Source organism: Calypte anna, chromosome 23 (genome assembly GCF_003957555.1).
Source record: "Calypte anna isolate BGI_N300 chromosome 23, bCalAnn1_v1.p, whole genome shotgun sequence".
In the NCBI taxonomy this organism is placed as follows: domain Eukaryota; kingdom Metazoa; phylum Chordata; class Aves; order Apodiformes; family Trochilidae; genus Calypte; species Calypte anna.
In genome coordinates, this window is record NC_044268.1 from 3465202 (window position 1) to 3488082 (window position 22881).

At 49.5% G+C, this 22881-nt stretch overlaps 3 protein-coding genes across 6 annotated transcripts; all 3 read left to right on the forward strand.

Annotated features, from left to right (window-relative positions):
- Nucleotides 1–785: 785 nt before the first annotated feature.
- SFPQ (splicing factor proline and glutamine rich) lies at nucleotides 786–14697 on the forward strand. 3 transcript variants are annotated; one of them, XM_030464586.1, is made up of 11 exons: nucleotides 821–1594; nucleotides 1928–2116; nucleotides 2211–2512; nucleotides 2626–2721; nucleotides 3938–4134; nucleotides 4420–4504; nucleotides 4772–4889; nucleotides 5105–5153; nucleotides 5233–5354; nucleotides 14311–14355; nucleotides 14622–14697. In XM_030464586.1, exons 1-10 carry the CDS (start codon nucleotides 947–949, stop codon nucleotides 14329–14331), a joined length of 1827 nt encoding a protein of 608 aa, XP_030320446.1. In that variant the 5' UTR covers nucleotides 821–946; the 3' UTR covers nucleotides 14332–14355; nucleotides 14622–14697. The 3 variants fall into 3 exon arrangements, with proteins under 3 accessions (XP_030320447.1, XP_030320446.1, XP_030320445.1); XM_030464585.1 differs by lacking the exons at nucleotides 14311–14355; nucleotides 14622–14697 and adding an exon at nucleotides 8000–10805 and having other exon boundaries at nucleotides 825–1594; XM_030464587.1 differs by lacking the exons at nucleotides 4772–4889; nucleotides 5105–5153; nucleotides 5233–5354; nucleotides 14311–14355; nucleotides 14622–14697 and adding an exon at nucleotides 4668–4765 and having other exon boundaries at nucleotides 786–1594.
- A 2620-nt stretch (nucleotides 14698–17317) lies between these two features.
- Nucleotides 17318–18444, forward strand: TMEM35B (transmembrane protein 35B). The gene is made up of 3 exons (XM_030464374.1): nucleotides 17318–17555; nucleotides 17849–18029; nucleotides 18121–18444. The coding sequence occupies exons 1-3, from the start codon at nucleotides 17448–17450 to the stop codon at nucleotides 18249–18251; spliced, it is 420 nt and encodes a 139-aa protein (XP_030320234.1). The 5' UTR covers nucleotides 17318–17447; the 3' UTR covers nucleotides 18252–18444.
- Nucleotides 18445–19084: 640 nt separating this feature from the next.
- On the forward strand, nucleotides 19085–21472 carry LOC103527663 (platelet-activating factor receptor-like). Of its 2 annotated transcripts, none has more exons than XM_030464451.1 (2): nucleotides 19085–19252; nucleotides 20125–21472. In XM_030464451.1, the coding sequence occupies exon 2, from the start codon at nucleotides 20127–20129 to the stop codon at nucleotides 21129–21131; it is 1005 nt and encodes a 334-aa protein (XP_030320311.1). In that variant the 5' UTR covers nucleotides 19085–19252; nucleotides 20125–20126; the 3' UTR covers nucleotides 21132–21472. The 2 variants fall into 2 exon arrangements, with proteins under 2 accessions (XP_030320311.1, XP_008491121.2); XM_008492899.2 differs by lacking the exon at nucleotides 19085–19252 and adding an exon at nucleotides 19840–20051.
- Nucleotides 21473–22881: the final 1409 nt, after the last annotated feature.

Sequence of the window (22881 nt, forward strand, 5' to 3'; positions counted from 1 at the left end):
TCCCTGAAAGGAGGTTGGAGCCAGGGGGGGGTTGGGCTCTTTTCCCAGGCAACTCTCAGCAAGACAAGAGGGCAGGGTCTCAAGTTGTGCCAGGGGAGGTTTAGGCTGGAGATGAGAAAGAATTTCTTTCTGGAGAGGGTGATCAGGCATTGGAATGGGCTGCCCAGGGAAGTAGTGGATTCTCTGTGTCTGGAGATCTTTCCAAAGAGCCTGGATGTGGCACTGAGTGCCATGGGCTGGGAACCACGGGGGGAGTGGATCAAGGGTTGGACTTGATGAGCTCTGAGGTCCCTTCCAACCCAGCCAGTTCTATGATTCTCTGTATGCTGTGGGTCGCTGTCTCGGTGTCTCCACTCCCTCCGTTGTGACCTCCCGCGCTGGGATGAATAAATGGTCATTTTTTAATACCAAACACACTTTCCAAGCATAAAAGCGAAGGCCGTGGACCCCTCTCACTCACATCTATTGGGAACCTTTCCCCCCTGAGGCTCCGGGGCTGCTCTGAGGAGCTCGCAGCGTGGCGGCCCCGCCCACTCCCTCCCTCCCGACTGACTGACAGCCCGGGCAGCCAATCGCGAGCCGGGATCCCCGCACGACTTCGCCTCCCTCCGATCAAACCGTCCAATCGGCACGCAGGAGGTTAACGGATCACCCCGTGCGAACGTCGGCGGTCAAATGAGCCAATCGACAGCGGGCGGGTTCTGAACCAATGAGATCAAAGAATGAGGGGAACGGGGCGGTGCCATTGGACCTTTCATCTATCAATCATCGCCGCCGCAGCCGCCGGTTGGCTAGCGAGGAGGAGGGGGTGGTTTCCGGGGGCGGGGATACTATATTAGGGGCGGACAAAGGCGGCGGCGAGGCCGTTCAGCTCGCCGCCATTTTAAGCAGCGGGCTGTGAGGAGCAGCAGCCGCGGCCGCCGCACCTCCTCTCCCTTTCTGCACAATGTCGCGGGATCGGTTCCGTAGTCGTGGCGGCGGCGGAGGCGGCTTCCACCGGCGCGGCGGCGGCGGTGGCCGCGGGGGCCCCAACCACGATTTCCGCTCGCCGCCGCCTGGCATGGGCATGGGCCAGAACCGCGGCCCGATGGGGGGAGGCCCGCAGGGCCCGGGCGGCCCGCCGGGCGGAGGTCCGAAGCCCGAGCCTCCGAAGCCGCCCGCGTCGACCTCCGCTCCGCCTTCTTCGTCCTCTTCATCATCCGCCACCACGGCGGGGCCCGCCGGCAGCCAGGCCGGCCCTGGAGCGCCTCCGACGTCCGCGTTGCCTGCGGGGCAGCCGTCGCAGCAGCAGACCCCGGTGTCGGCGCCTTCCTCCACTCCCTCCGGCCCCGCGGGGCAGCCGCAGCCCAAGCCAAGCCCCAGCCCCACCCCAGCCGGCGGCCCTAAGAAAGGACAAGGACAGTCGCCCGGCGGCGGGCCCAAGGGACCGGGCGGCCCTCAGCAGGGGCCCGGAGGGCCGCACAAAGGCGGGCCGGGGCACCGCGGCGGACCGGGCGGAGAGCCGCGCGGCCGCGGTCAGCAGCACCCGGGACAACAGAGCCTCTCGGCGCAGCAGGGCTCGGCCGGCGGCGGCGGCGAGAAGCTCTCGGACGAGGTGAGTCACGGCCCCCCCCCCCCCTCCTCCTCCTCCTCCTCCTCCTCCCTCAGCCACAAGATGGCGGCGGCTCCGTCAGGGCACGGCGGCTCCGCGCGCTCCCGCCGCCATCTTGAGGGGAGGAGCGCGAGTGGGGGGCCCGGGAGAGCGCAGGGGGCGGCGGCGGCCTCAGGGGAGACCCCGCGGAGACCCCCGCGTCCGCGGAGTGTTCCCTGGGGGCTGTGGCAGCCTGGGGGTAGCGTTGCGATATCACAGAGGTGCCCCGGGTATCCCGCGGTGCAGGAGGTGGGACTGGAGGCAGTGATGGCTCGAACTTGGTTTGCTTCTTTGTAGGGATTTAAAGCAAACCTCTCTCTTCTGAGGCGACCCGGGGAGAAGACTTATACGCAGCGTTGCCGGTTATTTGTTGGGAATTTGCCTGCTGATATAACAGACGAAGACTTTAAAAGACTGTTCGCCAAGTATGGGGAGCCGGGAGAGGTTTTTATCAACAAGGGGAAAGGCTTTGGATTCATTAAATTGGTAGGCTTTCGTACTGTACGTCAATCCCTTTGATTTTCAGAAAATAGTTAGTTACATCTTGGTTTTCTAAAACTGGATCTTAAACTTTCCCCAGGAATCCAGAGCTCTTGCAGAAATTGCGAAGGCAGAACTGGATGATACCCCCATGAGGGGTCGACAGCTTCGTGTTCGGTTTGCCACACATGCTGCTGCTCTTTCAGTGCGTAATCTTTCACCCTATGTGTCTAACGAGTTGCTGGAGGAAGCTTTTTCCCAGTTCGGTCCGGTGGAAAGAGCTGTTGTGATTGTAGACGATCGAGGTAGATCAACAGGAAAAGGCATTGTTGAATTTGCATCAAAGCCGGCTGCAAGAAAAGCGTTTGAACGGTGTACTGAGGGAGTGTTTTTGTTGACAACGTAAGTACTTTGCTGCTTAGGATTTGTGGCTTTAAGCCGAATAAATTTGTCAGCGTTTCGGTTTTCAGAATAGAGGTTCTTACAGAAATGTAAACCGAGCATTTTTTGTTCAGCACTCCTAGGCCGGTTATTGTGGAACCTTTGGAGCAGCTGGATGATGAAGATGGTCTTCCAGAAAAGCTTGCTCAGAAGAATCCGATGTATCAAAAGTAGGCAGTGTCTTTTGGTATTAAAAATATATTGATGATGTACTTAGTGTTGTCCCAGACTGAAGGAGATGGTCTTTGGCTTTGTTTTCAGAAACAGGCTTTGAATTTCTATTCGTTTATTTCAGTTCTTCTTTGGTTTTTTTGGTAGGGTGGTTTTGGTAATGTAACATCGTGATTTGTTAAGTGCATTCACTGTGAGTTATGCAAACTATTTTCGACCTTGTATCACAAACTAAAACCTCCATGGCAGCCCTGAAACAGATGGGTTTTGGAATATGTAGAAAATCAGGTTTCAGTTGTTTGCTCATCTTGGTGAGAGCTGTCATCTTCTTTGAGGTGTCTCTCATGTTGTTTCCTCAGGGAGTTTACAAACATTTATGATATGAGAAAAGAAATTACATAAAACTTTGTCTCATTCCATGATTAATTAAAAAATAGTTGTCCATGTATTTGCCTTATGAAGTTGGCCCATGGGCATAGAAGAGTAGGTAACAATTTTAGGCTAGGATCTGTGTGTTTAACCAGTTGTAGAAATCATGTGTTTTCCCAGACCACAAAAGAGAGTGCCAGGGGAGATCCAGTCAGTCTTGTTTGTTTGAGAAAGTGTTCAAAATCAGTCACTTTGATCAAAAACCATAAACAGTGTAGTTAGTACAGTGCTCAAGTGTTGAAATACTTTACATTGCTAATGTACAGAAAGCTTTTTTTTTTAAGTTCCATTAATTACTGAATTTTAAACTCCAGTTTCTTTATATGACAAAATACACTGTTGGCCCTCAGGCATTTTGAAAATTAAAATGAAGAGTCTTCCTTGTGTTTTACACTGTGCTTTGGGAAGGTGGGCACTGAAAATTCTGTCCCTCCTTGTGCTGTTTTGTGCATCTGTACCTACTCAGGCAAAGGTCTGTTTTGCTTAAGTATTTTGTTTAAGAATTTTATGACAATGGAGTCTCTGACAAAGAACTTAAGAGCAAGATATTTGTCTCCATATTTGCTAAGGTAGTCTTAGAGTTTATTTAGATTAAATGCTGCTGTTTAAGCATGTAAAATGCTGCCTTGTTAGCAGCATCAGATCCCAGCAGGTTTTCCATCATGCAGTTGTGAGGCAGTATTTCCAGGGCTCTTTTGATGTTCCCTGATAAATCTGCTTGTGATATTTTATTGACCTTCAGTTGCCAAGTTGACCCAGTCTGAACGAGCATCTTCCTTTCTGCAGGGAGAGAGAGACTCCTCCCCGTTTTGCTCAGCCTGGCAGTTTTGAATTTGAATATTCCCAGAGGTGGAAATCTTTAGATGAAATGGAAAAACAGCAGAGAGAGCAAGTGGCAAAAAACATGAAAGACGCCAAGGACAAACTTGAAAGTGAGATGGAAGATGCTTATCATGAGCATCAAGCAAACCTCTTGCGTCAAGGTAATTGGCTCAGAGTTCTGCATCCTATTTTTGCTTTTAATGTTACCTTAATTGTGTGTCTGTGTGGGTAAATTTATGCTCCTTACTGCTAACTTGAAAATTTGGGCTTAAAAACCCCAGTGAAGTGTAGATTCTCAGTTTAATGCATGAAGTATTGTTTAGAGTAGTGACACTGAGAAGGTAGCTGTTTGCTCAGTGGTGCAGATGAGGTTGGCAGCTGTAAAATCAGAGTTTAAATCTGACACAAGTTGGTGCAGTAGGTGCTGACAGGCTTCATTTCTGCAGACCTGATGAGACGTCAGGAGGAGCTGAGACGTATGGAAGAACTCCATAACCAAGAAATGCAGAAACGCAAGGAAATTCAGCTGAGGTTGGTTTGGCTTTCACGGGACCTTTGTCAATGTTGCATTCACTTAATTTTTGAACGACTTACACATGAAAGTTTTTATTTTTCAAGAAAGGTCATTGCTGCTTCAGTTTGTATGCGAAATTGAGCTGCAGTGTAAGTTTTTCTTCTTGTTTGGACACCGTAGGGTATCATCTTTGCTTTGGTGTGATCATTTGGTGCCTTTTAAACTGCTCATGCAAGTGCTGGTGCTGAGTGTTGGGGTTTAACAGTGTGCTTTGGGGTGACCAGGCAGGAGGAGGAGCGGCGGCGGCGGGAGGAGGAGATGATGATCCGTCAACGGGAGATGGAAGAACAGATGAGAAGACAGAGGGAAGAAAATTACAGTAGAATGGGTTACATGGATCCAGTAAGTGAAATCATGGTTTTAATTTCTTTACTTCGTTATATCTAGGATTTTCTTAACTTTTCAGGACTGATGTGCTTTGCTTCCTTTAGGTTAGATAATGTGATGTTGTTGTGTAGGTGGAGTGGTAGTACTTGGCTGTATGTATGCTTTATCTCCTGAAAGGTATGGATTTCAGCAGTGGATTATCTGTGCTAAAAGTTGTTTCTTCTATGCAGAGGGAGAGAGACATGAGAATGGGTGGTGCCACCACAATGAACATGGGAGGTAAAGAATTTTGAAATAATTACTTGATGTGGTTAACTTAGAAACTGTCAGAATATGATTATTTGTTTCTCTTCCTTAGATCCTTATGCTTCTGCAGCCCAGAAATTCCCACCTCTTGGAGGTGGTGGCGGCATAGGTTATGAAGCTAATCCAGGAGTTGGCCAAGCAGCCATGAGTGGTTCTATGATGGGAAGTGACATGGTAACGTATCCTGTGGTGGCTTTAGTTTAGCATAAGGGAAATGTTGTGGTTGGCAGTTGAGTTCTCTACCAGTGTTTGGATGGTTGTGTAAATGTCACTGTTAACTGCTGACTTTCTTGTCAGGTGTTTTAACATGAGGAGTAGTGTGGCAGTACGTAGTACTAGAGTAGTTCTTAACCCTAATGGTAGCTTACAGAGTTGGAAGTTGTTTGTAAGTGAATTCAAATGTGCTGTTGGGGCATATTTGCAATTAATTCTGACTTCATTGGACTTTGGAAATTGTGCGTCACTGTTAGGCTTGGAAGGATTTTTTTATATATAAATTCTAGAGAATTTGAGAAATTTCATAACTGAAACACACAATATAGCAGCTTTTCAGAAATTTGACACTTTATGGACTAGAGAGATTTTTTGTTGTTCTTTCTGATGTATAACATTGCATTTATTTTGGGCCTTCCAAGCCTAGTTAGGATTGATGCATGTTGGTATGGGTATGCTGTTAATTCAGAAATCTGCACTCCTGTCTATTTAAGCAGCAGATTAACTTAAGTAATCAATGGTGAACAGCATATCACTTACTCTGTGTGCTGATGTTTGCCATAGAAGAGCAGAAATGCTGGTTTTTAGCTTTAGGCATGTTCCAGCCATCCTTGACTGTAGGCATTTTGTGGTACCTGCCTGGCAAAGAAAAGCAAGCCCACTCTTGTCCCATCTTGGGCATGACTGTAGGTAGAATTTGATAAAGCTGCAGCATATCTGGTGTTCCAAGGTATGCTTCCAAACTCCTATTTTTAGCACACTATACGTGTGAACAGGCTTTGAGCCTGCTTGGTGTTATCACACTGAGCAACATGAATGTAGATTAAAGAAATGCTTAATGGGTAGGATGGAAAACTCTGTTGGCTTGGGTGGCATTAGTAGTGTGCTTTTTCACCTCCTGGAAGGAGGCTTGCACTCTGTAACACAAGCTGAACTAAATGATTTTGGGGTGGGTTTAGGCCTCTGGCTTAACATGGTGAGCTACCATAGTAGCTTCTCAGGTATCCTGCTTTTTTTTGGGGGAACCATATCTTAGGGATGCTAACTTTGCAGAGCATCATGGGTTCAGTAGACAGTGCCGTTGGCCTTAATGTATCTATATAATCTACTGATAATTAAGCAGTTCTTAAGTTTCCCTTGAGCAGTTAGGCAGTTTGTGGTGAATGCTGTGTACATTTTTCTCCTGAAAATCATGGTGCAGGTGCATGCTGAACTTGTGTAAGAGTTGAAAACGTGATACGGTCAAAAGGTGTGACAGTAAAATGGTTTAACTGCCTCGGTTCTTAGGGTGAGGATCTCTGCCACACAGTGCTGTCACAGTTACTGGGCTGATACCTTTTAAGCAGAATTGGAGATAAGCTTAAGCTTCCATGAATTAGGCAGAAAGAACCTAGGTAATCTTCCTGCAATTCCTTTCTTGGGAGGATTGAACCTGACTCTGAGAAGTCAAGAACTCAAAAGTGTGAATTTTCGGTTGCAGAAACTTAGTAACAAACCACCTACCATTGTTCTGTTACTTGGTAGTTGAAAATTTGCTTGAAATGAAAGTTTAAAGCTATCTCTGGCTTTATAATTCGTCAATTCTGTAGACTGAATTCTGATCACACCTACTGGTACAGTAACTGAATGAAAGACATGCAGCTAGAGGTACTGGTAAAAAAATATCTGAAGTCTCTGCTTTATTGCAGGGTAATTTAGCTTTTGCATCTTGGTGTGAAACCTTTCAATGCTGTGAAGTTCTGAATTTTCTGAGAGCTTGTGGTGAAGGTGGGGTGGGAAGGGAGATACTGACTGGATGCACACAACCCTTTGTGCAGAGTTCTAACTGGAAAGACAATAAATTGTAGCTGTTTGAACACATTTTTGCATATTATGCAGCAGCAGTTCCGGAGTATGTGGGATTTTAACAAATGCAAATCTTTGATGGAGGAATTGTGTTGGTTAGGTAAATCACTGGTCATTAGCTTTTTTTTCACATTTTTTTCTTCTTGCAATCCAGTAGTGCTCACAATCAGGTTTGGTTACTGCCTAAGGCCTCTGCAGTTTAGTCAGCAGACCGTAGTCTTAACCCCATCTTGAAAAGCACATGGTCTCTATTGCAGCACATGCCATTAACTGGTGAGTAGGCATTCTGTTTACAATGACATTTTATGAATGTCAGCTCATACTTCAGTGACCTGAAGATTTGTTCTCTGGCTAGGCTGATTCGGAAATGACAGTGATGTAATCTAAGCTCCTACTGCACTAAAGGTGAGAAGTTTGCAAGAGCTGTCTGCATTAACTTGGTTGAAAATTGCTAAGAGCTCATTTGGAAAAGTTGTTAATTCACATCTGCACTAATGCTTACATTTCTAGCACTGCAGGGAGGATCTGTTCTTTGTAACAGATGTATGAGAATGCATCAAGTGGGAACATACCTCAAGGCATGTATTACAATAAACTAATTTTTAAATTACCCTTTTTTCCTTTCTATGTTCCCGGTACCTGTGGATCGGCTCAATGGTGATTGTATCGACGAACCTTGACTACGGAACCTTCTAAAAATATATACTTAACACACATGGACATCAACTACCTTTAATGAACTGTTAATTCTGTTCCAATAGCGTCCTGAACGCTTTGGGCAGGGAGGTGCGGGGCCTGTGGGTGGCCAGGGTCCTAGAGGAATGGGGCCTGGAACACCAGCAGGATATGGTAGAGGGAGAGAAGAATATGAAGGCCCAAACAAAAAGCCCCGATTTTAGATGTGACCTGTAGTTTCATTCCAGTTTGTTTTTTGTCTGTCTTGTTTAGACACCAACTTTTTAATTCTTGCATTTTAGTAAGAAAGCTACGTTTTTATGGATGTTAGAAACTTACTGACCTAATATTTGTAAGTGGTCTGTTTGGGCGAGTACAATTTAATTATGTAATGCAGTGTTTCAAAACAAAATTTAGCTGTTTTTTTGATGTATAACGTCCCTAACTTGATGGCAGTGTACCTTGTGCCACTGAATTCCCAAAGTGTACCAACTTTTTTTTACTGTGCTTCAAATAAATAGAAAACTAAATGTAGTAACTCTTCTTGCCATTCGTGGTTAAACATACGAGGCTGACTACCACACCTGCCACAGTAAACCAAGAGGCTTGAGTAGAGGTCAGACTAGCCCGGGGTGTGGAACCCTAGTGAAGAGTCAGATCTCTTCCTGTAATGCCTCTAGCTAAACGTTGGGTCAAACAGTAGCCTAACTTTGCAGTAGGTGCAGATTTTTTGAGCATTAATTGTGCTGCAATAAGGAAGCAAATGAAAATCTTGCAAGTGCTGTAAGATGCCATAATTTGAAGCTCTGCCACCAGAAGTGGTGTAAATATTTCCTACAGTTGATGGGTGGTGGGATGGTAGCACTTACCACCTTGGCAGTTACTGCTTGGAATCTTTAAAAGACTTTAAGCAGAAGACTAGCAATGGTTACTTAAAAAAAAATTGATAGAATGAGTTGTATTGGCTGTCTTCCTAACTAAAGGATTGTTAATGTGATATTTATATGCTCTTAAGCTGTCTGTGATTGCAGGATCTGGCCTTGCTCCGTATTGTATACTTGCCTGAAATTGCTTGGCAAAAAGACCAGAAGTGTTACTTGAGTGATAAGGTTAACTTGCTTATGTCCTCATGCTAATTGAGTGGACTAATTTGCATAGTTCAGAGTACAATCATTTGTATTATGGGGACTGCAGGAACTATTCTTAAATAATGTAGCTGGTGGGGTGAATCCTAAAAACCTGTATGTAAAATACAGAAATCAGCTTGCTTGCATGATGGTTATCGCTCTTTTATTATTGATGTTTGGAGATAATGCATCAAAAGTAGTTATCTGAATCTGGAGCTTAATAGTTATATTACACAGTGCAAATAAACTCCCTTTAAGGTTCTTTTGTAGAAGATTTGATGAATGCGTTAGCTTGCTGTTCATTTTATGAAGCCCCAGAAGAATTTCAAAGCATTCTGGACTCATTGATAAGGCAGTTGCTTTGTTTTTTATTACATTGCAAAAGATAAGCTGGGAATGTGATTTCCCAGTGTAAAATGCCTTGGTGTTGATGCAGGATACATCAACCTGCTTGGCACGAAGTAGGTAAACTTAGTTTGGCTGTACCTTCCCAGGATTCCCTAGCTACCCAGCATTCTGTGAATAGCTTTAACCTTCCAAAGAGCTTTCTATTCCTTGTGCTAAGCATTGGCTAATTCTAAATTCCATACTAAATTTCCTCTGTGGTTAAAAACTTCAGTGTCAGATTTGCAGTATTTTAGAGTGCAGATTATTCCTTGTGAAGTACTCACTGGAAGTGCTGTTACTCCTTAAATGGAAAAATAGCATGTTGTGAAATGCTGATACCAGGTATAACCCTACTCAGAATTTGAAGTGCACTAAATAGTGACTCAGCTTGTTTGGTGAACACTTATTTTCCCAGAAAATAATCATGAATTGCTGTTCAGGAATTCTGAACTGTGGACCCAGTATTTGGGAGTACTTGTATTGGATACTTAGTTTAAAACCCAGCAATTTTCTTTATTGAAGTAGTATTGAATAATTCCTGTGTTTCCTCGAGGGTGTTCATGGGACACCCACAAAAGGCAAAGGTGTCTGAGATGGGGAATTCTGAACGTAAACATTAAATTAATTTTTTCAGTTTATTTTTCAGATTACATGTCATTCTTTATTAAAGAGATGCTGGCGCATACCCTAAAGTTTGTTCTTTTGTAGTTCTGTAACTTGGAAGAGTGAAGGATGCTGATGTCCTTGGTACCTTACAGAGGTTGTCTTTGGGTACCCCTGTTCTGTATGTAAGCTGCTGCTGTTAGGTATGAAAGATACAGCTGACTTGCTATGATTACGTGATTAGTAAATATTTTGAAAGATTTGGCAGTTTTCAAAACATCTGAATGTTTGGTTTAATCTAGCTTTGCTGTAGCTGCATAAGCAGAATACCATTTAAAACAAGTTCTGCTTTGTCTTGCATGTATTAAACAGGCATATAATAAATGAGCCAACTTCTTTTTCAAGGCCTGTTAAAGGTGGTGTCTTAAAAGCTGGCAAACCAACTTAAATATCTGATAAAGTTGCTAAATGTGGGAAGTGAGAGTTTTGTTCCTTTGATCTCTTCCTATGAGGTTTTGGACTTTTTTTCATAAAATCAGATTTATAGAATTGAATTTTTAAAACCATTTAGAAAAGTGCTTTGTTGGTCAGACCTGTTTTTGGATGGTCTGGATCACGTAACACATTTTTGTACTGGACATGGAGGACATTGGCTGTTGCAATTTAGCTTTCTTTATCAAAACTGAGCCCATTTTGCCACTTAGCTCTCTAAAACTGCAGCCTGTAGAAACTGGTGTCGTTATACATATCTTCATGCTTTCTCAGACATGAATGCAGAATAATCTTCTGGTGTAGACACATTACACTAATCATTTATACAACTGATGAGAAACTGAAATTGCTTTTGAGATTTTGTGGTATTTTTACGGTAGAAAAATTCTTGGCTTCTCCTTGGCAACCACTTACTGTGGCAGCAAGTTTTTTGCTGGAGTTTGAGACTGCAATTTACACTTAAAAACTAGTGGCCTGCTACATAACTGCACTTAGCCAGCATTTCTGCAGTTCATAACTGTGAGGAACGTAGTACCAGAAATGGCAATGGACATTAGGACCCGGATGTAGTATTCCTGCTTGCTCCAAGATTCTCATTGCCGACTGCGTCCAGGTAGGTAACAAGCAATATCATCTAACTTGGTGACTTTCTATGTAATCTTATACTGTGGGTATTCTGACATCACACTTCTGACTGTGGAATTACAGTGCAGCACTCTCCATATATATATATCTGTACGTTGAGCTTGCATCAAAGCTGCGTGGTTTTCGGTTTTAAGCTTTTGTTTTGTTCAGAGTCAATAAGCAACTTACTGTGATTCTTAGATCAGAATTTCCAGACCCGATTCCTTTGTACATATATGACTTGGCTTGTGTGGATTTTTTTTTTCTGAGTTCTGATGTAATGAAGATACTCTTAGAGGAGCTCTGGGGGGAAGAGGGAACGTGATCTTCAACTCACTCAACTAACCAGTCACCTAGGTGCAAGCAGTGCCTAGAAAAGGACTGTTGAAACTTTCTGTAGTGATGAGATGGCCCATCTGCAGTGCATCCTTTTGTAGAGTCTTGACTACTGGGTAGGAGCTGGGTCAGTGATGGCTGCTTGAGCCTGGGGTGTGCTTTGGGGAGTCACTCACTTGCTGATGCAGCTTGGAGCTGAAGTATTTTTGAGGGTGTACAAATAAGTGCCTGAATTAATATCCCTGTGAGTTTCTTCCCAGAGTCTATTGGGCATTACAGTTGTCTTTATTTTAATCTTTGAGTGACAAGCATAATATCTTCCTCTGCCTTTAATTGACAGTGATGAGATTCTGTATTTTCTGCCTCATAGAATCATCCTGGTAGTGTAATGCTCAACTTCATTTTTCATCACTCTTGTGGATGCAATTCTAAACTCTTTGTTACCAGAAATACTGAATGTTAGTGTTTCAGGATTAACGTGCTTACATTTCCAGACATCCAGACGTGCTGATCTCCAGCTCTTTTTTTGCATTAACTCTTGAACCTGATTTTCAAGGTCCCTTGTTTCCAGCACATGATCTAGCTCTTGTCTGCTGTTCAGTTTATTTTGGAGGTGTTGTAACGTGTGTTCCCGCTTGTTCTGCAAAGTTCTGCTTTGCATATTTGTTTCTGGTATTGTCACATTTGAACTCTTCTGTGTTACTTTCCAGGCTGTGAGACTCTTCCTGGTGTGCAGAGGACCTGCTGGGACAGCCTTGCCCCTCTGCTGTAGCCTCTCTTCATTTTCCACTGAAATCTTGAAGCAGCAGCTGCACCTTAAGATCGTAATAACAGGTCTTTGGTTACACCACAGTGAGTGTAGTTAGTCAAGCAGTGACACCACTTGTCACAAAGTCAGTTTGGCTTTTTGTGATGGCTTACTCTTACCTGTGACTAGAATTCAGTAGCAGAACTGCTGGCAGTATGTGGACTGTCATGAAGCAAAACTGAAGTATAACTCTTTAAACCAGTGCTCACATCTGCCTAGTTTTTCCAGTGTGCCCTGGATACTTGACCTGCAGGAATGTTGTGGAGGGGTTATTGGCACATCTGCCTCATTCTACATACTTGAACTTGCAGGGGTTTTTTTACACTCTTGGAGCAAGCAGTTTGTGACTGGACCATGGGTCTCATACCAGCTCTGACTGTCTGCAGTAATGAAACTTGGTGTGGTAGCAACTTTAAAAGCAAACAGCCATGTCTGCTCTAAGTCAGTCTGTAACAAGTGGGTACCAGAAATGACACTGAAGTGCTCGCATTGTGTTTCATCTTGGTTTTATCTGTGTTTGAAATACACTTTTTCTCAAAAGCTTATCTGAAGCTCAGAAGTGTGGTGTCAGAATACATCTGCGTACCTGCTAGGCCCTCAGAGCCAGGTACTGGTGCTGTCAGGAGAACACAGCACAGTGTGGATGGGGGCTTTACTGTAACATTAAGCATACAAAGTGTTGATTTGCTTGCAGTTTTCCCCATAGCTAAACACTGAGGCCTGTGAGTAGTTTTAGGACTTGAGCAGTAATGGGGTTGCATGTCTCTGTTAATCATTGCCAGCTGCAGTGACATGATCAGGAAGGCCAGTGTATTGTTCCATTATGTTAAATGAGGCTAAGCATGTTGGAAAGGATGCATTAAAAGTATGCTGTTCTGGGTAATTACTTGGCTTCTTCAACTACTAGCAAGTTTGGCATCAGCTAATTAGCTTCAGATTTTTTTTTTCTCTCCATACCAGCTAGTGGGGCCGTTAAATAGCTGCTTACTTACTGGAAAAGGCAAAAAGGGAGGATTGGCCTTCTCCCACCTCTGTCATTGCTGCTAGATAATGATTGACACGTTAGGACTTGGCTGTGCAATCCCGCAGTGGTCTGTGAATATCCCATCTCTATAAATGTTGCTTCTGAACACCAGTACTGAAGAGCTAACTGGGGAGGGCTGGGAGGAGTGTGGCTATAAGTGAATCTGGAGTGTTAAAAGGATGCACAAAGATATAGTATCCCTTATGCATGGTGTTTGTTGCTATGGCAGAGAAAACAAAACGTGCATACTATACTTCTGCTCCTGAGGGCCATGATGAAACCCAGGTGGTGGGTTTGAGACTAAAGTAGAACTTCTCCCTGCCTGGTCAGATCACACTGTGCCCGTGGTGTGATTTGCCTCCCCACTAGAGACGTGCACAGAACCTTGTACTACATCCCTTGCTGCTAAGCATTGCAGTTTGCCCTCAACTTAGCTAGAGTAAAAGGGAGGATATCTTAGAAGGGAATCTGTTGCTGAGAATAAAAGCAGTAGAGTGACAGTGCTGACCTCGAGTGTCTTCCTTTGGCTTTTGAAGCACTTTTAGGACTATTGAACCTGAGGGCTGCTAGGAGTCCAGGGGCATTGCACTCCTTCATGAAAGGGAAGAAAGCATACATCCAGGAGAAAAACTAGGGTAAAAGAGTTGGAAGTAGCTTGACAAAATTGTTAATGCCTTCACATAAGGGATAGTATACCTCTGGCTGCAATCAATCAAACTTCATGGTACTCAGACTGGTGATTTACGGTTTGTGCTCAGACAAGGTGCAGTTTTTCAGGCAACTACCTGCATATTCCTTCACCTCTTCACAAGTCTTTAGGTTAGCCTATTTTCTGCCCCTTATTCTTCCACTTCATGTTTTGGAATAAATTGTAAATTCCCCCTCTCATAACTAATCAGTCCATGTATCTTAAAACCTTATTTATTTTTAAGTTAGTTTTGAAATGGTCATGATTTTCTGTGTATTACTGTAATAACTTCAGTTGTTATCCTTTAGGTGAAGATGAAAGCTGAGTGAAACCGGAGTGCTCATCCATGGGAAGTAAGCATCACTTCTGGTCTTATTCTGAACAGGTGAAATAATAAAAGCTTCTGGGCACTTGATGTTCAGTCACTGAGTACCTTTAAATTGGAGAATATTGGGAAATCAGTACGAGTGGCTACATGCCTGCTGTCAAGCTGAGGGGTTAAGCACCCAGACTCCATCTGGGCTTATTACCTTGATGGCAGTAGATAGAAATACCTTTGTAGATGTGGGTTTGCATGTAAGCTTTCGCTGTAGTTATTAACTTCTGAATCATTTTCCAGTTCAGGAGCTGAGCATGAGCACATTCCAGCATGATGCCCAGTGATATCTGGATGGACCAAGATAACAAGTGAACAAGTAGGTGGTGTCCTTATCCTGCTGTAAGGGCTTGGTAGCCTGGTGCCCTGGGATGCATTAGGTGGTTCCTGCCTGAAATTTGCCCTCAATCTCAATTTTATGTAAAACTTCTGAATCCTTTCTTCTGTAGAGCCAAAATGGTAACCATTGCTTGAGGCTTTTCAGCCCTGCAGCATCAAATAAACTCTCCTCTCAATGCTACAGGTGGTTAAATGGGAAATAACTGTTTCTGCATGCAGGCTTTGGTGAAAGGGGATGAGTGGTTGTCAGCAAGGAAAAAGGGGAACATTAGAACAGCTGCTTCTCAAAGGTTAATTTAAGTAAAAGTTATTAAAAAGATGTTTTTCTGAAGCACTTTCAAAATAACCTGGAAGATGAATTAGCAATACAAGAGCACAGAGAGGAAATAAAGGGAAATAAACTAACTTGCAGAGCTTTCAGGTCTTTGAAATTTATGGAGCAGGTAAAAAGGGGAATGCAGTTCATTTCTTCACTTAATTCCTAGAGCACACTTCATGGGTGTGGTTTGTTGTGATGCACTCTGGGTCCCTTTCTGTGTTACCTGTGATTTCTGCTGAATTTTTAATGCTCTTGCTAACTTTGTGCTTTGCACTTGCAGAAGAAGATGAAGTCAATGCAGTGAAGAGAAGCCAGGAAGATTAAAATTTTTACAAATAAAATTTAATTTTTTAAAATAAATGACTTGTATTTTATTCCAGAATGTATGCAGTGAGTGAGCAATCTGTTCAGCTTAGCAAGTTGGGGATAACTGTGAAACACAGAAGGTGGTGGGAGTGCTGGAGTGAGAAGGGCTCGAGTGGTGGGTCCTGCTGTGTGCTGTGACAAGCACAGGGACAGAGCCACTCATAGTCAGAGTTCTTTGGGAGCCAGAAAAGTGCTGGGTTTAGCTCTTGCAGCACAAATTGCCACGGTTCATGTTGCTCCATTTGATACTGCAGACAGCTGTAGTGTGCACACACATATAGTTCATGCTGTCATTTATTAAATGCTGTCCTTTTTTTAACCATCATGGAGTTTTAAGTGTTAAAACCTCAGCATGACAAGGTTTTACCCCCACAGCAGCACCAGAGGGAAAGGTTCCCTGGGGTGCAGGGTGCCTGGTGGCAGAGGAGGCTGCTGCTGCTGCAGGGAAGATTACTCCCTGCTCTTCACTTTCTCATGCAATCAGAATCAACTGAGGTATTTCACTCCTGATTTGACTTCATTTTGCTATTGTGATACTGAAAAGGCTTCACAGAGGTTTTGTGAGTCCTCGATAGCTCCCCAGCAGGTGGTGGGTTTCAGCATCTTTGTCTCCACATCTGCTGCAGGATTCCAGAGCCTTTCCTCCCCTGCTCCCCTCAAATTTTGTTATTTTTCCAGGAACTTGCCCTGATTTCCATTGTTGCTGCATTGGCTGCTTCCTCTCTCAGCTGTTAAAGCCTGAATGCCATTCCAGCATTCAATGTGCTGAACTTCACCTTTATAATAAGGAAAATTTTCCTTTCTGGGCTGAAATAGGATATTTTGGGGTGTGCTTATCACCTGGTACATGACGGGTCAGAGCAGGTTTTACTCTAGTAGTGGATCCTCCAGTTGGTAAAACTGATCACTCCCTACCAAGTGCTTCATTTCTCTAATAGCTCCTCTGCCTGAAAAGAGGAGGAGGCTGAGGAACAGGTAGGAGGCACCATGTGCAGGGTGTTGAGTCCCCTCGTAGGCAGCTGGCAGGGTTTGCCATCCTGTCCTGCCCTCAGGGCCTTTTCCCTGCCTGTGGTGCGGTGCTGGGGCTTGGGGAAGGAGGGTGGTGGCAGTGTCACCCCTGGACCAGCACGGTGTCCATCAGGAGGGTGCTGGGACAGCCCTTGTGTTGGCCCCAGCTGCCTGGGAAAGGCAAACACACGGTGAAAAGGTTTTGCAATGTTTGCACAAAAAAACCTACAACCTCTGCCCTGCCCTGCGTGGGCTCTGTTCTGCAGCAAGGACAAAACCCCCTTTTTTGGGGTTGTTTTTTTAAGCTTCAGGCAGATGATTTCTGCGGGCGGGTGCCTGCCTGAGCAGCAAACCTGGGAACAGTGACAAACAAACGCTCCCTGTGGTACCGCCAGCGCAGCGGAGCTGTGACCCTGCTGTGGGTGTGAGGGTGCGGGGTGCTGCAATCTGGCGTTCAGGATTTGGTCTTTTTCTTTTTTTTTTTTTTTTCGTTTTCCCCCGAGGGGTTTCTGAGACAAGAAGGACTGGAGCCTGCCCTGGCCTGCTGTTTATTGTCACTCAGCGTGTGACAGAGCAGCCTGCCCGCTGCCAGCCCTGCCTGACCCCGCAGGGCTCTGGCTGGCCCTGCCTGTCCCAGAGTCACCGTGGCCACCCGGAGCCCCCGGCCCTTTGTAGGTGCTAGCACAGAGCTTCACCCCCGTGGTTTCCACAAAACCCCAGCTGCGTTTTTCGTTTGTTTGGGGTTTTTTGTTTTTGTTTTTATTTGTTTGGGGATTTCCCCCGTTTTTTCTCATTTTTTTGTCACCTTGACTTGGTGGGAGAATGGTGCTGGCTGGGACAGGGGGGGTCACAGCGCCGAGGGGGTGAAGCTGCAAATCTAAACCCCTCTCCTCCCTCAGCAGCACCCTACGGGGGTGGAGACACCGTGTCCCTGACCCTGCCAGGACGGGAATGCGAGTGACGGGGCGGGTCCGAGCCGTGCTGGGCCTGGCCGAGCCTCCTAGAACCGCCCCGGTCCCCGCCCGCCCGTCCCCGCCATGGCGGCGGCGTTCACCGCGCTCCGCGTCCTCCTCGGAATCTTCTTCGCGCTGACGGGCGCCGTGAAGGTCTCGGATCAGCTCTCGGTCGATCTGCACCGGCACATGGTGAGGGGAGACACGGCTGAGGGGCGCGGGGGGGGCGGCTGGGGCTCGGCTGGTTCGGGGGGAAGGGCAGGACCGAACCCTGAGGGTGCAGGGCTGAGCCCTTGGGTGGAATGAGCGGGTTGGGGTCTTGAGGTGCTGGGCTGAACGTTTTGGGGTGCAGGGCTGAACCCTTTGGGGTGAGCAAGGCTGAGCCCCTTGGAATGCGGGGCTGAGCAGAGCAGACCCCGCCGGAGGGGCTGTGCCCCACAGCCTGGGGCTGAGGGCTGCTCCTCTCCTCTCTCCCCCTTTCCCAGAAGTCGGAATTCGTGCGGTTCGCCGAGGTCTTTCCCCTGAAGGAGTTTGGGTTCGTACCGGAGCCGGCCCGGTACCTGGAGGTGGTGGGCTGGGTGGAGGTGGTGACCGGGCTGCTGCTGGCGTTCGGGCCCCAGCTCCTGCAGGAGATCAGCAACTTCATCCTCAGCGTCATCATGATCGGTGAGAGCAAGTGGGTGCCCAGTGCCCAGCGTAGGGTCTCAGGGGACCCCCGGACAGGGGCCCCAGTTCCCACGCTCTGCTCCTCACCCAGGTGCCATCTACACCCTGCTGGTGCTGCGGGAGCCCCTGGCCATGTGTGCCCCTGCCACCCTCTGCCTCGGCCTCCTCCTGCTGCTCAACATCCGCGGGTACACGGACCCCCCCAAGCCCAAGTTCGAGTGACCAGAGGCAGGAAGGACAGATGGCTTGGTTGAAGGGAAGCAGTGTCCTTATGGTGTTTTGGGGGACAGCTTTGCTTCCCGCAGGGTAACTTGCTGCCAGGCACCGTGTGTCTGCTGCTGGTGCTGGATGTCCCCACCCTGCAGGGCTCAGGCTGGTGCCTTGGGACAGTGACCGTGGCACTGCCACCATTCCGGCAGCTCCGTTGCTAAACTCGCACAAGGTGTTTGGCTCTTCCCAGCACTTGGCCACGCTGGGCTGGGACTGGCTCTGTTCTCCTAGGGGCTTTTGTGTTTTGGAATAAAGCCCCTTGTTTTTAATATTTTGCCTCCCCTTTTTATTTCTGTCTCTTGTGTCAACACCCCTGGAACCCACAATGGGACCTGAACCACCTTGGGGTGTCACATTTGGGGTCCCAAAGCAACATCCACAAATTGCAGGGCCACGCGTGCAAAGCAGCGAGTCGGATGCTCGCAGGGCTTGGGGTGGGGGGTTGGAATAGCAGGGTGCTGGTCCCCCTAAATCCAGCTTTGAAGCCAACAAAAGCACCAAGAGCCATGAGGAGGCAGATTCCAGCTTTGATCCCTTTCAGGTCATCCCTTTTTTCTCCCAGCTGCTGGGTGCAGAAACTTGACCCTCTGCTGCTTTCATCCCGGCGTGGGTGGGGACGGGGCCCTGGGAAATGGTCCTAGACAGGGCTAGGGGCATGTGGGGGTGGGCTGCATACCACTGCCAGCCCCCCCTGCCTGCCCCCAGCCCTGTCAGGCAGCGCAGGGGTCTTAGCATGGCTCCAGTGGGGAATCCCCCATTACATACACACACAGGTGCTTTCCCTGCTCCAGCTGCCATCCCGCAGGCACCAACCCCTGCGGGGGCTCAGGATCAGGGGGGGGATCAGGCAGCCCCTGCTTCCCCCCAGCACTTAAAGCCTCTTCTAGCTCGGCTGGACCAGACAGAGAGGAACAGCCGGAGGGGACACGGCCGGACCGGCCCGACCTGGTGGGGTATGTAACGGGGTGGGTGCAAACAGGGGATGGAAAAGGAAAGGGACAGGGGGACTGCCAGAAGAGCTGGGGGCCCCCTGTACTGGCTCTGCAGAACAACTGAAGCCCACTGGAATGGTCCCTGAATCCCCCCCAAGCTTGGCAGCTTGTGCCCTCCATGCCTGGGCCCAGTACTGGGTGCTGTGCATGCTGAATCTGGCCCTGCCCTGCTGGAAAAAACCTGCTGGGTGACTCAGTGCTGGTGGCAAAGTGTGGGCAGGTGGTGATGAGAGGTGACAGAGCTGCAGCCCTGGGATCCAACCAGTGCAGCACAACATGGGTCTCCATGGCCAGGACCAGCAAAGTCACCTGGCACAGGGCTGGGGGACACGGGTGCTGCTGGTCCCATGCTTGTACTCCCTCCCCATGCCAGGGCCTTGCAGTCCAGTGCATGCTGAGCCAGTGGATGTAGTGGGGGGGTGGAAGAGGGAGAAGGGTGTGACCCCAGCATGCACATGGCCACATGGGAGGTGTTAAGCCCCACAGCTTCCTGCAGTGCCGCGGGGTGCCACTGGCTGTGGCTCGACCCTTAGTGTGGTGCAGCTGCCCCTGCCACTCCCTGGGGAGCCCCTGGCTGAGCAGCTGGGGATGGTCCCCAGGCTCCCTTGTGGCATGGAGGGATGTGGCTGAGGATGGGCTGGGAGGGGATCCTGGAGCCTCCTGCAAGGAGGCATTGGAAGCTGAGCCCCTGGGGCAGATGGTGGCATCGCCATGGGGTCTCTCTCTCTGGTGCCCAGCAGCTACCTCAGGCATCCACCAGGTCAGTGTCCCTTCCCTGTCCCCTGAGGGCTGTGTTCAGGGCTGTGCCACTCACTGTCCCCCTATCTTTGCAGGGATGAACGGTTCAGCACTGGGGCCACTGCCTGCAGGGCACCCTGGCCAGTGTGTGCCCAGTGACCCAGTGCAGTTCGTGCTGGTGCCTGTTGTCTACTGCCTGGTGCTGTGCGTGGGGCTGCCAGGCAACCTGGTGGCCTTGCTGGTCTTCCTGCAGAGCGTCAAGGTGAGGAAGGCCATCCGCATCTACCTCATCAACCTCACGCTGGCTGACATCCTCTTCAACCTCACCCTACCCCTTTGGATCCCTTACTACCTGGCAGGGGGGGACTGGCTGCTTTCGGAGGCTGCTTGCCGCCTGGCTGGGGCCGCCTACTACCTGGCAACCTACAGTGCCATCACCTTCATGGCACTCATCAGCTTCAACCGGTTCTGTGCCGTGCGGCCGGGGCGGAGGGAGCTGCCTCTGACGGGGTGCCGGGGCGCCGTGCTGGCCTGTGCCGTGGCCTGGCTGCTTGGGCTGTGCTGTGCTGTGCCCACCCTGGCCACCCGGCAAACCTTCCCTGCCCGTGCCGGGGCCATCGCCTGCTTCGAGCAGCACAGCCGGCACCGAGTTTACGCCTACGCCATGGTGGGCTTCTTCACCGCTGCCTTCCTGGTGGTGCTGGGCACCTACGCCTCCATCGCCTGTGCCCTCTCGGCGCCCGCCGCAGCCTCCCCTGGCTCCCACCGCCAGCAGGCCCGTGCCATGGTGCTGGGGATGCTGCTGGTCTTCGTGGTCTGCGTGGCTCCCTACCACCTCACGCTGGCTCCCTGGGTGGGCAGCCGCCCCCCCGAGCCGCTCTGCGGGCCTCCTGCCCCCCTGGATGTGCTGCACACGCTGAGCGTGGCCCTGCTCAGCCTCAACAGCTGCCTCGACCCACTCGTGTACTGCTTCTCCATCCGACGCTTCCGCGCCGACCTGGGACGGACCCTGCGCAAGATCGGCCGCTGCCTCCCGCTCCCCCCCTCGGTCCCCGCAGGGACGGCACCCGCTGTCCGTGCATCCTCCTTCGCTTCCTCGTAGTCGGGGTCCTGCCCTCCTCGGCTGCCCTGGAGCCACCCCTGCTCTGCTCTGCACGTTCCCACGTGTTCATGGGCCCATGGTTCCTCCTAACACCCCCATCCTGCCTCCACACTCGCAGAGGGGCTGCTTCTCTGGGAAAGGGGGGCTGAGCCCTGGCGGGATGTGGTGAGACAAGAAAGGGAGTGATTCCCAGGGGTTGCGGTCCCCCCCCAAGGCTCTCTGTCCCATGGGGATGTGTGATGGAAGACACCAGTGGCTTGAGCAGGGCTGTTCGGGGAGGTTGGGGTGGGTGGGTGTCTGTTTGGGGTCCTGTGGTCAGTCCTGTCTGCATCATGTCCAAGCCTTGCAGCTGCATCCCACCTGCTCTAAGCCACAATTAAAAATGAGCGACCCAAGAGTTTCCCCAAGAGCTTCTTTGCTAGGGGGTGGCTGTGTCACACACTGTGCAGCTCCTGCACCTCCCACCCCACGGGGCTCTGCTGGCCCCCAGCCCCCAGCCACAACCCCCCCTTCCCCGGCTACAGCTCAGCCCTTATCCTGCGCTGAGGGGGGGGGAGGGGGATGCCGGACCCAGCTCCCCCCCTCCCCCCCAGCCATTCCCTGCCCTGCCCGCGGGTGGGTGGGTGGGTGCAGCGCAGCCCCCCCACGGCTGCCGCCCACCTCCCTGGCGACCCCCGGCGCGCAGCGTGGGCGGCAGAGGCAGCGCAGGGCCGCGGGCGGCTGCGTGGGAGGAAGATGGTGTTTTCCCATCCCTGGCTCGTTCCAGCCGCCACCGCAGCCCTGCTCCTGGCGCTGACGGACGGGGGCGGTGGGTGCTGCGAGACCACGGAGGCTCTGGGGCAGGGGCCGGGAATTTCGGGGTGCATCAGTGCTCCTGACCGGGGGTCTCCCCCAGCCCCCCCCGCAAAGAGCTGCCCTCCAGCACGCTCCATCTCACCGGTTGCTGGGAAGGAAGCAGGAGGCATCAGGCAGGTGGTGGGCTGCTGGGGTGCTGGCAGGGCAGCGGGGCAGGGTGGCAGCTGGAGAGGGACAGCTGGGTGTCACCTGTGTCCCTCGGCAGTGGGTTGTTAGAGGCTGCTCGGCTGGCGACGGGGGGGCGAAGCTGTGGGGCAAAGCCAGGCCCCAGGGAACAGGGTGTCCATGTGTCATGAGGATCACGCAGCATCGTGACTTGGGGAGCCCACGGCTCAGTTAATGGGGTGCAGGCTGCAGCCGTGCTCTGGCTCCATGCAGCTGTGCCCACAGGCTGGGCTGGATGGTGTGCCATGTCCTGGCAAAACCAGGGCACAGACAAGGATGCCTCTGCTCTGCACTTGGTCCTGGCCTGGCCACCCTCGACCACCCGTTGTTCCCCTTTTGAAGTTTGCACTGAATCTAAATCGTTTTATGTAAGTAATGCTCAGGGAGGTGGGCAGAGCTCAGCTCCCTGCATGCAGACAGGAGCAGCCATGCTGGCAGCACTGGGGGTGCTGCAGGGCTGAGCGAGGGCTGGGATTACCCCCTTAAGGGGGTAGCGTGACGTCTGGGGGACTCATTGCATGCCAAGGGTGGGGACAGTCCCATCTCTGTCTTTGGTGGGGTGTCAGCAGGGGCCACAGAGCCCCCACACTGAGGTGTTAACCACGTTACTGGTGCACTGCACTTGCAACCCGCGTATTATTATTATTATTATTATTATTATTATTATTAATTATTATATTACACGGCACAGCGCAAGGGGCTCAGCATGTGGGCGGTATCTGGGGGAGGC

Bases quoted from the DNA above. Each gene is read 5' to 3' on its own strand.
- SFPQ (XM_030464585.1), top strand. From the start codon at position 947: ATGTCGCGGGATCGGTTCCGTAGTCGTGGCGGCGGCGGAGGCGGCTTC. The intron at 2,513-2,625 runs GTAAGTACTTTG...TTTTTTGTTCAG, and splicing joins GGAGTGTTTTTGTTGACAAC to CACTCCTAGGCCGGTTATTG. The intron at 4,890-5,104 runs GTAAGTGAAATC...TCTTCTATGCAG, and splicing joins GAATGGGTTACATGGATCCA to AGGGAGAGAGACATGAGAAT.
- TMEM35B (XM_030464374.1), top strand. From the start codon at position 17,448: ATGGCGGCGGCGTTCACCGCGCTCCGCGTCCTCCTCGGAATCTTCTTC. The intron at 17,556-17,848 runs GTGAGGGGAGAC...CCCCTTTCCCAG, and splicing joins TCGATCTGCACCGGCACATG to AAGTCGGAATTCGTGCGGTT. The intron at 18,030-18,120 runs GTGAGAGCAAGT...CTCCTCACCCAG, and splicing joins CCTCAGCGTCATCATGATCG to GTGCCATCTACACCCTGCTG.
- LOC103527663 (XM_008492899.2), top strand. From the start codon at position 20,003: ATGGGGTCTCTCTCTCTGGTGCCCAGCAGCTACCTCAGGCATCCACCA. The intron at 20,052-20,124 runs GTCAGTGTCCCT...CTATCTTTGCAG, and splicing joins CTACCTCAGGCATCCACCAG to GGATGAACGGTTCAGCACTG.